This window comes from Labrus bergylta, chromosome 5 (genome assembly GCF_963930695.1).
Source record: "Labrus bergylta chromosome 5, fLabBer1.1, whole genome shotgun sequence".
Classification (NCBI taxonomy): Eukaryota; Metazoa; Chordata; class Actinopteri; order Labriformes; family Labridae; genus Labrus; species Labrus bergylta.
The window spans coordinates 1,179,651-1,195,000 of record NC_089199.1 but is presented as its reverse complement, the minus strand read 5'-3'; the positions used below and the strand labels follow the sequence as shown (position 1 = coordinate 1,195,000).

Below are 15,350 nucleotides of genomic sequence, written 5' to 3'. Positions count from 1 at the left end.
GACTTGTTGAGGTGACAGGCCGGGCTCAGGCGTGACACACTTCACTCACCACTGATTTTCAAATGTGTATAAGCATGAAAACCCTCCTTCTCTCCTATCAACTTTATTGCAAACAGGTAGGCTATATCCTTATGCCCTTGCTGCATCAGGTGTTCATTCTGCCTTTGTTTGTCTTTCAACAGAGCTGATGCCTATGAGTAAAGATGAATTTGAAAGCTAAAATATTGAATTGAAATACTTTTTTTTTTACAAATGCCTTGAGGGACAAATCTATAATAAACAAAAGACATAAAGGTTTTTTATAGCACACATAAGACTACTCAATTAAAATGCATTTGGAATATGGTGCTGAGCAGAACTTGGAACACAAAATAATGAATGAATAATGAATGGTCATTATGTGCTTAATGTTTGACAGTGAAGCAAAACTTACCGATCAAGATTTGTCTTGATATTGTGTTTGAATGAGTTACATATGTATACATACTACAATACTGTATGTATTGAACTCTTATATCGTGGAAATCTAAAACTGGAAATTTGTGGAAATTCACATCATGTAAACAAGCGGCTTCTCAAAGCACTGTGAGGACGAGGACTGAGGGTGTTTTCTGATAGAAACTGCCATCTGTGATTGTTTGTTTGTTTTTGTTTTTTTTGTTTTGTTTCTAACAGTCTGTGGGACTCAGTTTGTTGTCTGTCACTTTCACTTTTCTCAGTTCAGGGGAGACAGGCTGTTGACGCACAATGAGTGACTCAAACCTGCAAACTGACACACTGGAGATGCTTTCTGCATTTCAGTTCCATCTGCTGCACACGTCCTGCGCTTTATATTTCAAGTTGACAGGAGGGAGCACATTTTGACAGTTTGTGAATCTAGTTCTATCAAATAAAAAGGATGGTTTTATATAAAATCAAAATATACCCATTAAAATGTATGTTTTTAAAATTATTATAGGTTACTGCTTTCTACATGAGAAAGTTATGACTATATTGTAATGTGCAAAAAACATCACCCTTAATGGCTTTTTGGAGCGATATGCAAAACCACTGTGATAGATTACTAACCAATACTTTACTTTAAAAAAACAGTACCGACCTGTAAATCTTAATTTCTTTATAATGGCTTTAAATATATTTGTTACACTGCAATGAATGATATATTCACAATTTTTCTTCTGACTGACCTTAATAAGCACCATATTCCCACAGCTCGCAATGTTAGCTATAGGTTAAAGCTAACATTAGCTGTTGTTACTTGACTATAGGTACTTTTGGTGCCTATCAAACATTTCAATTACACTGCAGCTGGATTTTGAATAGGTGATCAAGTGTACAGCACTTTAATGTGAGCATGAGCCTCATGTTAATCTGCTGCCAGCATTACTAATATTACAGACAATATTGTATAAGATATGAAACTATATTGCACATATTAGATGGAACAATGTGCAGTCTACCCAAATTATTTGAACAATACAGAGATGTTGAAGATTTCTACACCAACCTCTCAACCCCATAAGAGCCATTCACACAGATGTAGGCCTACTGGTATCTGACCTGCAGCTTTCCCACAAATAACTTCAGAAATCAGGTTTAAATTATTTGCTAGCTTGGGGATGTATTTTCTATTAGTTGAAACAGCATTAACTAACCTTTACACATAGAGTAAAGCCCCAAAGGAGTTTTAAAAGCCTCAAGCAGAATGTGTGTTAATGTCTGTGTTCTGTGAGTGTTGCGAGAGACTGAGAGAAAAGAGTGAGTTTATTCCTGTGTTGTGTGTCTCACTGCATCTTATAGTTCCTGCTGTGTGTCTACATTGCTTGCCAGGCCATGTTAAGCCATGAGAGAGCAAACACTTCACTTGTGACACACCAACTGTAACTGAGAAAGGCCTGCTGCTGAAGGGACAGAGTGACAGCAGGGTGGATCTGCTCTTATTTGTGTTTGCAAAAGAAAGGTAACCTTTCTGTAGTCCCTGCATCCCTCCCACCAGCCCTCCTCTCCTCACCTCTACTGTATCTCTCATCCAGCATCTTATTGGGGGAAGCCTGGGAAAGTACAACTTCACTGTTAAATTACACAAAGATCTATTGTTGGATCTTTTTACAACTCCTTTCTATGGTGCAAGAGTGTGAACTGCTCTAGTCTTCATTGCAAACAGGGGAAGAAATGCAGCCTACAACTGAATGCTGTTATAGAAAACTTTACACGTGTTCTTTAGTAGCTATAAATCTCTTAGTAAATCTGTAAATTAATGGAGACTATTTTTTTGTTTGTATGTTTTTGCACTAAACAAGTGGAACAAAGACAGCTGTTTGGAGGTGATAATTCAAATTACTATTAACTGACCAAATTCAATTTCTTGACCTTGTTATTAATGTATAGATATGGCCCTACCCCCTTCACCACACATGATTATTTTATACTGTAGTTGAAAGTGAGTCAACTCAATGTTCAACTGAAGTTTCAAGATGCTTTAGACTAAGGAAAAGTACCACACATAAGTCCTTAAGGGTGCTTATTCCTAATATTTCTTCTTCACAAAGAGTAATATTTGCATTGATGTGTGTGTTACCTTATTGCTAATACTGTAATTGCACCTCTTTGATTTAAACACAGTTTTGCCCTACCGTACACTGAGTAATCTTCAAATAGGAGCATGTGATGTGACAAGTTTTCCTGTTCTGATTCTACAGTACTGCCAGGCATGTAGCACTGATCCACAAAGTATAATTAGCAGTAATTGATTAAGCGCATAGTTATTGGGAGTGCATGTATGGTACTGCTATAGATGAAAAGCTAATAAGGCAAAAAACAATAATTCTTAAGTTACATTTGCATTTGTGTATTTATGTAAAAGTAAGAGAGTATGAGGTGAGTGTGCACTGTGAAATTGTTAAAATAGGTGTGTGCAAGTGAACTATCCATTCCAGTATTCCTTCTCTTATCCTTGCAGTTATTCTGCAATACTTTTAAGTATTTATTCATTACTTTTGATGACAGGTTGCAGCAGATTTGCAACACTATTCTTTCTCATTTGTTCAAGGCCCTGTAATCAATACTTAAGCCATATGTATTCTGTACAGTTACAGAAATACAAAGCTATGAAATAAGTAAAGTAGGAACACAATGAGACATGAGTCTGACTTTGAAAGTACAATTTATTACATTTTCTGACTTGCTATGTAAATGACAGAAGCTACATTCCAAAAACAGTTTTGAAGAAATGCAAAAACTATATAGCTACTATATTAAGTAATTAGGTTTATGATACATCGTAAAATTGACTGTGATTGCAATATGAATACATAAATATAAAAACTGATCATTTCAATTAGTCTCTACATATATGGCTTTTGCTTAAATTTATGACGATGCATGTCAGTCAAATACAAGCCTCTGACAACATCTGCCGTTGTCCTTGAAATACTCCCAGTGGTGAAGGACTAGCGAGCAAAGGGGAATCAGGGACCTCATGGGGAGCGGGCCCTATAGATATTAAAAATAATAGCTGTGGTTGCAGAAAGGGACCCGAAGAGAAATAATACACAAATACAGGGTCTAGAATCCTGTGCCCAGCCCCTGATAATCTCTGATGCTGAATTACATTGTTATCAATCAATCATCAGGCACTCAAGCTGAGAAAGCGATATCTCTTTGATATGCTGAGGAGGTCTTCCTTAAGAAGTCACTTTGATTCAAACAGGTATTACCACACCAAGAGAGGGATTTGAAGAATAAACCAAATCATTGTCTATTCAACACTGAGAAAAGATCCCACAGGTTTTAATCATACTTGACTACTTTGAGGATATTCTCCTCGTTCTTGCAAGTTTATCTTATAAACATTGCATGTTATTACAGCTGAGGTTAAGTAAGGATAGAAGCATCTCAGCAGGCCTACCTACACTGGTGACACGTGAATTACTTACAAAAAAAGAAGAAAGAAAAGCAGAAACCCTGAGGCAGAGGTAATGCATGCATGGATTTTGCAAAAAGTTGCTCTCATGTCTTGAGCAAAGTTTTAAGGATTGTTTTAATGTTGTCTGTGAAAAGCTGCCATCTGTTATGCAGGACTTTTTGTTCCATGACATCAACACACGCCTACACGTCTCTTCAACTTCCCACTATTGGATACAACAAAAACACAACTAATAAACATATTGTATTAGTAAGCACTAGAAACAAGCTATGATATGGGTGTTATTTGGTATAAGGAGAAATACATTTTTTGTTTGTTTTTGCAGTAAAGATTTCTAGGTTTGACTTTTCCACACTCCCAATTGAATAAGGTATTTGCTTTAAGAATTACCTCACACATAGTCTAAGCTGTTACTTAAACGCCCAAAGGTTTATCAACCATAGTAGGAAATACTGTATGACACAGAGGAAGACCGTTTTATCACCATTCTTCATATAAACCTATATTTTAACAAATTATAAATATGTTAGGACAAAATCCTCCCAACATCAGTAAAATTAACAATGAACAACTGTGGAATCAAAAGCCCTTAAAAGGAGAACAAAATGTTTAAAATGTATCTTCCTTCGTAGTGTCTTTATTTTTTCTTGGTTGTAAGACGTCTTAAAAATCATTTATTCTGCCTCTTTCTGTTCACATTCAAGGTGAATGGTTATTTAGTTTAGGGCTCTCTTTCGAGGCTCGAAAAATTACACTGCGGCGCCCTCTGCTGAATAGTTAATGGGGAGCTATAACCGGAAGTTGTAGCGTTTTAATAGGAGTGAAAACAACAAGTTGTTTCCCATAACTCCTACTAGATTTCCCATAAGAACTTGGTCTTTAAAAGTAAAACCGACTTTAAAACAGATGTGAGCATATAAATTAGCCTAATTAAATCTGTAAATAGGAATGGCAACCAAGAAACTATTTTTTTATTCTGAAGGAGTAACCGGAAGTCGTGTTGTTTTTGTCGCTGCAGTGCGGAAACAGCATATCGTCACCTCGTGTTTGACAGGTTGGTTTCACTACAGTTAGCAACTTTAATTCATTTGAAAATCAGCGTTTTATGATTGTTTAAAGTATTTACAGGTGGGCTAATCACAAAAACACATATTATTATCTGCCAGCAGGCTAATGTAGGATCCGTATGAAAACTTAGGCCACCTTGAATTTTATTCGTATCCACTTTGTAGCTTCTTCAAGCTAATGTTAGCAGGATAAACAACTGGTAACATTCCCGTATCTGGAATAATGTTACTTGTTTATACGTTGTCTTTAAACGAACAGCAATGCATGCTAACTTCTGACATGATTATAGCACCCAGCAGGTCGTTTAGATGCGCCACTCTTTGCTTGTTCTACCTGTGTATTGCAACCAAGCCGTTTCTCTTTGCTTCTGTGTTTAGGTGTTACATGTTTGACATAGCTTGACTAAAACAGTTAGATCTGTTTGTCTAGCACATACATATTCATCATGTCCTCACAAGAAGAAGGTGCTGCAGAGCAGGACCCTAACACAGAGGAACCATCCAGCTCTTCCTCCTGTGAGAATGATGTCACCACTGGGGACATCATCACCGTCACTATTGGAGCAACCGTGCCCACAGGGTTTGAACACACTGCTGCTGAAGAGGTCAAGGAGAAAATTGGTGTTGATACACGAATCAGCAAAGATCGTGGCCGTATATACTTTCCCATAACCACTGACAAGCTTTTCCAGGTATGATGTTTGAGCCAGTGCAAGCTTTGTTTCCTCAAGATTTCAGAATTACATGATTGGTAATAGCTGTTTCAAATGACCCCAGTGGTGATTGACTTTTGTCTGTCTCTCTGTTCATTAAACTCTCCTGTGTAGGTCCATCTTCTGAGGTCTGTGGACAACCTTTTTGTTGTGGTTGAGGAATATGATCATTACCAGTTCAAAGGATCAAAGGTAACTTATATCCAGCTTTGTTCCTCTAGAGCTGATCTTAATTGCATAAGGGCAATAAATGGTTGTTTGCTTGTTTTGTGCAGGAGGAGACTTTGATGGAGTTGCAGCAGCTTGCCTCCAAACTCCCCTGGACTAATGCCTTGGAGGTTTGGAAATTAAATTGCACCCTTAAAAAAAAGAAAGGCTACCGAAAAGGAGGAAATGGCACCAAAGTAAAACCGAATACCGTGGCTACCAATGTACTAGTGCCTGACTCTGAGCACCAAGAGCTACCTCAAGAAATGTCTGCTACTGAGAGCCAGACGAAGATAGAGAGCAGACCTGATGTGGAGAGCTGCACACAGGAGGCTGCACCTCAGGACAAAGTCATCAAGTTCCGTGTGACGTGCAACAGGGCCGGAGACAAGCACAGCTTCTCCTCAAACGAGGCAGCCAGAGACTTTGGTGGGGCTGTGCAAGAATTCTTCCAGTGGAAAGCAGACATGACAAAGTTTGACATAGAGGTAGGCGTTCTTGTTGAGACTGGGCTGAAGCAAAGTGAATATCATTGCACAGGCCATAAACAACTCTGCCTTTTCAGAAAACTTTGCAAGGCATAACTTTATCATTAGTTACAGAGAAACAAAAGGAAGGTAACAACTCAGTTGAGTAACATTTTCCTAAAAGTATTGAAATAGAATACTCCAAGGTGATGTCCTCAAATTGTTTTGTTCAAGCAACAATCCAAAACCCAGAGATCAAAATTTACAATCACATGAGACAGATAACTATTTAAGAGGATATATTTAATCCTGTTTTCTGAACCTTTTTTTCTATAACCTAAACAATGATTCCAAATCAAAATAGTTGTCAACAAGCTTTCTTCTGATTGCTTCAGGTCCCTGTGTGCATGGTTGCATTGATTATTTACTTCTCGTCCTGCACTCTGTGTTTTAATGCTCTAGGTGTTACTTAACATACACAATGAAGAGATGGTGATCGGCATCGCGCTCACAGAAGAGAGTCTCCACAGGAGGAACATCAGTCACTTTGGACCCACTACACTTCGCTCTACCTTGTGCTACGGCATGCTCAGGTAATTCTCTGTTTCATAAAAATCGTTCAACTTTTGAACCTGACATTACATTACATGTAATGACAGGTGAGGTCGCCTTAGACAGCTACTTATTATACAAAGGAATGGGGAAAATTATGTGACAAAAACACTGCATTGCTGCAACAACAGACTCCCACAACAGCAGGTTTGAATTCTGAATATCACTGCGACTCCCATGCACAGAAAAAGAAATGACACATGAAAAAAGAAGGTCAGATAGATAAGGACGATGGGCACATCAAAGTTTTCTTCACAACACGCTGAGCTATGCTCCACCAGTTGCCAATAAATAACTTATTACTGTCTTTCTGTAGACTTGTGTAAAATTAGATAGATAGATAGATAGATAGCTAGATAGATACTTTATTGATCCAGAGGGAAATTTAAAGCATCCAGTAGCAGGTTACAAAGACGTACATGACATTAAACATTTGTTACAAATTAACCACAAAACCGAAGCCCCCCTCCCTCATACATATATATTAACCTGAAAAAAAGATTTAAATAATACCCCTAGATGAATCAAACTTAAACTGTGCAATTAAAAATAGATTTATACAAGAAATGTACATAACCCGTACAGGGATAAAAATATATGTGACATTTAAACAAGAACCTATAAACAGTTGAGGAAAAAAATCTGTAATTAGACCTGAATATAAAAAATAAAAATAAAAAAGGGTTGACCTTCTGAAGTTGTGTTGTTTATATATGTACAGCAATGTTTAAAAAAACAGACATTAAATAACAGGCAGTGCAAACATTAAAGGTGGGATTTAAATAATTGAGGTTATCATTAAAGTGTCCAACGAGAGGCTGACTCTTGGGACAGCTGTGCAGATGGCAAATGGAAAAAGGAAGATTTAGTCCAAGAGTTACTGTGTGCTTTCCCCCTGCCATAACCGTGAGGTGTTGTACAGACGTATGGCCAGGGGGACAAAAGAGTTCTTGAGTTTGTCTGTGGAGCAGGATTGTGACCAAATAAGAGAATAAAAGTACATAAACATATATATGTATACCATCCTTTGCAAAGAAATATTTCCAAAGCACCCTGACAGAGCTGTACAGAAGTCGTTCCATCTGATAGATGATGGCTTTGAGGTGGTGCCTGTATGACTGACTTCTGGCATATCCAGGCATGTGTTGCCAAGTGTCATCACAGTTGCCAAGAAAAACTGATCTGTGTGTAGATAAACGCTGAAGTGATGGGTCAGTGTTTCTTTTAAAAGTATCATAATGGAAAACGTAATGGAAAATAATAATGGAAAAAATGTTCCCCTAAGTAACATTTTCCATTAAGGGAGGCGGGTACGTTTACACTACACGACCAATGAAAAGCAGCTTTTGACATGTCCATTGTAAAAACAAAAAGACTGTTTTTCCTAAATGATTGATCATGTCATTGATGCTGTGAGTGATGTCAGCAGTTGATCTACACTAGTCCAGTGTGATGTGAGGATTCTGTAGAAAAACATGTTGGATATTGAAGGTATTTTGATAACTGAAGCTTAATTATTAAATTAAATGTTATTGCTTGATATTTCAGTTTAAGATTTCTCATGCATTTACTTCCCGCATTACAAGAAGAAATAGCACTACAGTTGAAATTGGGACAGTAGTGTGCAGAGGCCATTAACTCATTTCAAAGCCTGCTGTAAATTGAGGCTTAATCAAAGGAAGACAAAGGTTTGTGATCTGTTTAATGGAGGCAATTAGCCTGGATTACTCTGTTGTCACTGGACGTAAATTCACTATTATCCATCCCAAGCTAAGAATGCAAACGTTGTTACAATCAGGTCACACTCCACTTAGAGTTTCCAAAAGAAAGTGGTAGTTTGTTCAGTGATCCATTCAGTATTTGATCCAAAATACACTTCTGATCCAGCTCTCTTGTTTCTTATCGGACAAACACACAGTGTCTGAGTCAAACCAAAACAAAGCTGTGTGAGACCAATCACAACTATGTACTGGGGGGGGGGGGGGTGTTGGAGATGTTGTCAGAGACCATTTTCTTACTCTTTTTGGAATATATTCATATTGTTAAGAATTATATAATACATGTAAGCAGTTATATATAAATGAACTGTATAAAATGAAAATATAATAAAGATGAATAATTCAAACATTGTAGATTTGATGTAGCTAGCCTGGCAGTAGAAGTCAGTTGATGTGCTGTCTGTAATTCTTCAAATGATCAGGGCTATAATGATACAGCAGTCTTTTCATGCATTTGATATAAAACCTGAAGCTGCATCGTTTTAAATTCACTCTTTTGTGTCTGTTGACAGGCTGTGTAAGCCTCAGCCGTCAGATGTAATCCTTGACCCGATGTGCGGGACTGGAGCTATACCACTGGAGGTGAGACATAACTTCTTTACCTTTCCTACAACAATTGAAAACGCACACATGTGGTGCATTGATAGAATCCTCCTGGATACCTCTTGATTGGTTCATAATCTACTGTAAACCATGTCATATGCTTCACTGTAAAACGACACATTCTGCACAGACACACGATGACTTTACCAAAGAAACATGTGCTGTACTGTTTCACTGCAGCCATTTAGCAGGATCTTATTTTGTGACTTCTTTGTAAGATAAAGACAATGTAAGCTAATTTATCGCTCATCTCTTTTATCTTCAATAAATCCTGCTTAGCTTGGCTCAAACATTTGTTCAAATCTGGCAACTTCCTCTCACTATCTGAAAATAAACACATTTCCTCACTGAACATGTGGCCTGTGCGGACATCATCAATGTGATAAGCTGAGTGCTGGTGGTTTCAGCATGACAGAAGGAAATCCCCAGACAGACCTTTAATTCTGTATTGTTTTTTTTTCTTCTTCAGGGGGCCATCGAATTCAACAGTTCATTCTACATTGCCGGTGACAACTACGACATGGCAGTGAACCGCACAGTCAATAACATTTGTCACATTCAGAAACGCAGAGTAGAGAAAGGAAGGTAAGAGACTGAGGAGTGAGAGGGAATGTGTGTAGTTCATGGTTTGAATTGAACTTGAAGTCTTTTGTCTGATGCTCTCATTCAGTCCGTCTGGGTTGCCCATTGACACGGTGCGTTGGGATCTGTGCAACTTACCCATGAGGACCAGCTCTGTTGACATAATCATCACTGACATGCCCTTTGGGAAGAGGTACGGGGATAATCGAGGGCTTCAACATGTGAAATACACCTCTAACTGCAATCATAGGTTAAAGTCTCTTCTTTGTTTCCTTGAAGAATGGGCTCCAGGAAGAAGAACTGGGACCTGTACCCGTCCTGTCTCAGAGAGATGGCCCGTGTGTGCAGACCAGGCACAGGGAAGGCTGTGTTGTTGACGCAGGACAAAAAATGTTTTTCCAAGGTAACCTAATGTTCACGCACATTTCAAGAATTTCCGCTAACATTTAAAAATAAGTTTCCCAGTAACATTAGATACTGTAACATGAGAACAAGTCATGTCTCCGTGTTCCTTATAACAATGTAATCTGTTGTTCCAAACGTGAATCTGGTTTTTAAACATGTTGGCAGCCTTTGCATACAACGCACAACCTGTTAGGAACGCCACACCTACCTTCTCTGCTGGCCTGGTTTCTCATTGAGCAGCATTCAGGTGCCAACATAAACTAATCACCTACATATGAAAGTCATTAGTGTGCAATGCTCACAATAACACGGAAACAGAGAGGAGTTTAGTTTTTCAGTTTGGATCAACATGATGAGTCCTCGGTCGGTCTTTGGATGGATGTCCCCACAAACCATCAATGATAAATAATGTATAATCAATGCAACCTTTTTATAATGATATTCTGCTATTTTACAAGAAATTCTTAATGAACTCTGGGGTGTGAGCAGGCAGATGCACGTTTAAGCATCATGATATATTATCTAATTAACTGCTGACTGTGCTTCAACCTAAGAGTCCTCTGATGCACCACCATAGGCGTGGAGTAACAGTGTGTTTCTCTAAGAACAATACAAAGTATACACTGTTCCAATTTCCACCTGACGACAACTGTTTTGGTTTCCATCTCCACCCTTTTTTACACCAGCGAGTTGAAGAGAGAGGCGTGATTAAACTCAGTAGTACATGAAGAATACACAATACATGTCAATATTATCGTCATTTGGGTATGAACATGTGCAGCTAACACATCGGGGGGAAACTGCCTGATGTAAGGAAGATATTTTATTTGTGCAACATCTATTTTAACACCTGTAGTGACACCAAAATAAATAAATAAAACCAATAAAAACTAACAAGTGATTCAGAAAAAACATAGATACATGAATAATGAGGACTTAAAAATAGCAGTTAAAGGTTTTTTTGGGGCATTTTTTGTAACATTTCACTGAGAAGCAGATTTTTGACAGAACTTTGCTGCCTCTAAACATTTGGGAGGATGGACCTGCAAATGAAGAATAAAGTCTTGTTCAGGGATATTCTCTTCACTCTGTGTCTTATAAATAAAAACACATTTGAGAAATGTTCATGTTATAAATGTTAAGAGTCTGGATCTTCTGAAACAAGACATAATGTTGTGTAATGGTATTTGAATTTGGTGGTGACTGTGAGGTTAGCTTGCATGATGAAAGCTGAGGAATCATATTTTTATTGACATGTAGTCAAAGAAATATGAAACAATGTTTTGCAAATTGCAGATTTCTCTTACAGTGCAGGCCAAGTACAAACTTAGTACTGACTTGGTGATGCTTCAATGGTACCCGCATAGTCTTTTTTAAACCAATGAGTGGTTTTAAACAAGTGCTTCTTTTGGGGAATCTTTTGTTCATTGAAGGTTGTTCAGGCACAGTTGTTGATAAAGTCAGTGGAAATAGCTCTAGTGTTGTAGTACTGCAAATCGGTCTTGGTATTTGTCTTTTTGAAGGTCTCGTCTCGGAATCAAAATCATTTTTACTGCGTCTTGTCTCAGTCTCAGACTGAAAGGAATCTGGATTTTAAATCAAGACCAGTCAAGACCATCACTGACAGGCTATGTTTCCTCTTCATTACTGTCATAAAAAGGGAAATGCCTTAAATTCTAAAATTCATTCATAATTAGATTTTTATCCCCCGGTCACTGCCACAACCTTCCCGGTGTTACGGTCTAAGTAAGTGACATGCCTGCTGCACACAAGATGAGGATTTTCCAGCGACATTTATGGTCTTGGTTTTTTCTTGGTCTCGCCCTGCCTTGGTCTTGGTCTCGACCCCTAAATATCTCGGTCTTGTCTCAGTCTCGGAGCGCTCTGGTCTTGGGTATGTCTTGGTCTCGTTTTGTGTGACCTTGACTTCAACCACAGCATGCTGTTCTTTGTGCCCTGATATACACTGATGACTGACTTGTTTCACACGTGTGACATTCTGCGATTGATTTATCACCAAGGAAACCTTTCAACAGTTCCTGCTTTGTAAATTTGGACCTTTAACAGAGTCATGAGTCAGCAAAGTTTCAGACAATGACATATTTCTTTGTTAATATCAGGGCATTCCCATTATGGACAAATGGATTACTGATTACAGATTAAAGTTGTGTTTTGTTGTGAAATGGAAAAAATACACTGTTGGTTACGTGCGCTCAAAACTAAACATCTTAGTATGGTAAGATGAGGTCATACTGCTTCAAAGCTTACGTGCAGAATGAACTCATCCTGAATAATCTTTAAATAACCCTCCATAGTTGAAGTGATATAACATAAACCCGCTCTCTCATGGAAGAAGACTTTAAACAGCTGTATTTGTCTAAGCAGAGATCATGTTTGCCCTGTTGATGTTGTCCTCAGGCTATCTCGAGGATGGGAGGGCTGTGGAGGAAGCTGCACACTGTTTGGGTCAACGTCGGAGGTTTACATGCTGGAGTCTACCTTCTTAAGAGGACCGGGGCCGTGTTTGGTCAAACTCCGGAGGACATCTATGAATCACGAGGACCGGTTAACACGCAGGGGGACGGGAAGGATGTCAAGGAGCTATTTTAATTTACATCCTGCATTTAAGTTCTGAATTGATCTTTCAGGAAATGTTCGATTTGCAGTATTTATATTTTCACTGTTTTAATTTAATAATTCAGATGTGCCAGTCAAACGTGCCAAACTGAGTTTGATTTCTGTATTTCTTGTTTGGTTTAAATGTGAGAAATGGCTAACTTGAGAGGGCAAGCTTTTTTTAAAGTCAGAGGTGACCTCACACCCAATGTTTCCACTTTACATGAAGCGCACATTGCTTTTTGTTCATGTCAATAAATATTCAAATTCAATTCATTTGATACATAAGGTTCCTGTTGCCCAGTATGCTTTCAGTGTGAGTTCTTTGTCAGCAGAGGTGTCAGGTAACTAAGTACAAATACTTCGTTACCTTAAGTAGAAATTTTGGGTATCTATACTTTACTGGAGTAATTATTTTTCAGCCGACTTTTTACTTCTACTTACATTTTCACACAATTATCTGTACTTTCTACTCCTTACATTTGAAAAATAGCCTCATTACTCCTATTTCATTTCAGCTTGTTTTCATTCTGGCTTGTCATCGTTCAAAAAAACACAAAAAAAAAAAAAACCTATCCAGATAAATCGCGCCATCCGGATAGAGTGAATTTGATTGTTGTTGGATGAGAAGTATAAACACATACCATTCTGACACCCTATTGGTTTGTACGCGATCCATCGCACCTGCACATGACACAAATCACGTCACACTCCAGCAAGGAAACAGCAGACGTATGTAGCCTAGTATGAAGATGTCTGTGGCAGAGACAACCATACAAGGGTACACCAATTTTCTTCCAGTTTTGTTATCTTACATCCGTTGCCTTCACAGATTCCTGCAGCTAAGCTTGGATATACATTTACATTCCAATAAAGACTATTGATAACATGCCTCTGAAGACTTTTTGCACCATTACAATACTTATAGGCAACTAGTGATCATATGTTCAGCTCCATGAAACACATGTTAATGCTCAGTAGTATACATATATGGTTCTTTAATGTATTTGTACTAAAATGTGTTCATTTCCAATGGGCATGAATGTGGCTGAAACAGGTGCATCCCAAATGTTTCAACATTAACATTTTTAATATAACATTTTAATATAACATTATAGTCATTATGGCCCTGGCACTATAGGCCCCTGTGGCGTGGCCTAAGCTTTTGTCCTTAATGGCATTTTTTTCCCCTTACATTACTTTTACTTTTATACTTGAAGTAGTTTTGAAACCAGTACTTTGACACTTTTACTTAAGTAAAAAGCTTGAGTTGATACTTCAACTTCTACAGAAGTATTTTTAAGCCCTAGTATCTATACTTCTACCTCAGTAATGAATGTCAATACTTTCGACACCTGTTTGTCAGTAGCACCCTTAATAACCTGAGTAGAATAAGAAGTTGTAGCATCTTTTAGGATATTTTCTATTAAGTAATATTTTTACCTTCAGGACACAATCTGAGTGTTAGCCTTTCTCTCCTTTCCTTTGTGTCCATCTACCCGCCTTAATTCCTCCCATGGTTGACGTGCTGACCTGCACACAATAGGTGGAGACGCTTAAAGCAAATATCAGCTGATATGAAGTCAAAAAGGAAGTGTCTGCATGTGAGTGACTAATGAGTGACGCTAGATTGAGACACATTTGGATGTGAGATTATACTTCCCTTTACCTTTCACTCCAGTAATAGTTTACCCAACACACCTAACGTACTTTTCCAAATAAGAAAATTATGATAGTAGTATTAATCAGGTTCTAACGCAACTAACGAATCTTTTTACAGGACAGAAAAACCCGGCGTATTAAATAGATTCTACCGCGAAACGGTTATGATTATAATAATAATAATAATAACACATTTTATTTATAAGCGCTTTTAAAAAAAGACACTGTACAATAGTTAGAAACAGAAAGAACAGCACAGTAAGGACAGACTAACAGACATTGCAACATTACACACAAGATAAGAACAATAAAGGTAAACTACAGAAAACAGGAAATACATCACAATCATACGTTAAAAGCTTGTTTGAAGAGGTGAGTTTTGATCAGTGATTTGAAAGTTGGAGGGTCGGTGCAGAGTTGAATGTGTGTAGGGAGTGAGTTCCAGTTCCATAATCTACGATTTAAAAAAAAAAACGGGTACAAATCCATCTTTCTCGGCTGTAAAGTGGCCAAATGTTTTGTATTACCGAGGTCTTTACCTGCTTGTTTTATGTGGCAGAAGTAACCTGGATCATATAGTAACATCAAAATCAAAATAAACCTGTTTCCGAGTCTGGATAAAAGCCACTGGGTTGCAGGTTAGGCGTGATGACGTCAACACTCAACGGAAGTTTTTATGAATGAGCGCTGAGAGGATGTTATGACTGAGCGGT

The 15,350-nt window shown here is 38.0% G+C and overlaps 1 protein-coding gene across 1 annotated transcript; it reads left to right on the top strand.

The window, feature by feature from the left end:
* The first annotated feature begins 4,914 nt into the window (after positions 1-4,914).
* On the top strand, positions 4,915-13,251 carry thumpd3 (THUMP domain containing 3). The gene is made up of 10 exons (XM_020642147.3): positions 4,915-4,979; positions 5,371-5,684; positions 5,820-5,897; positions 5,981-6,400; positions 6,842-6,972; positions 9,282-9,351; positions 9,842-9,957; positions 10,043-10,147; positions 10,234-10,357; positions 12,778-13,251. The coding sequence occupies exons 2-10, from the start codon at positions 5,439-5,441 to the stop codon at positions 12,967-12,969; spliced, it is 1,482 nt and encodes a 493-aa protein (XP_020497803.1). The 5' UTR covers positions 4,915-4,979; positions 5,371-5,438; the 3' UTR covers positions 12,970-13,251.
* The last annotated feature ends 2,099 nt before the right edge of the window (positions 13,252-15,350 follow it).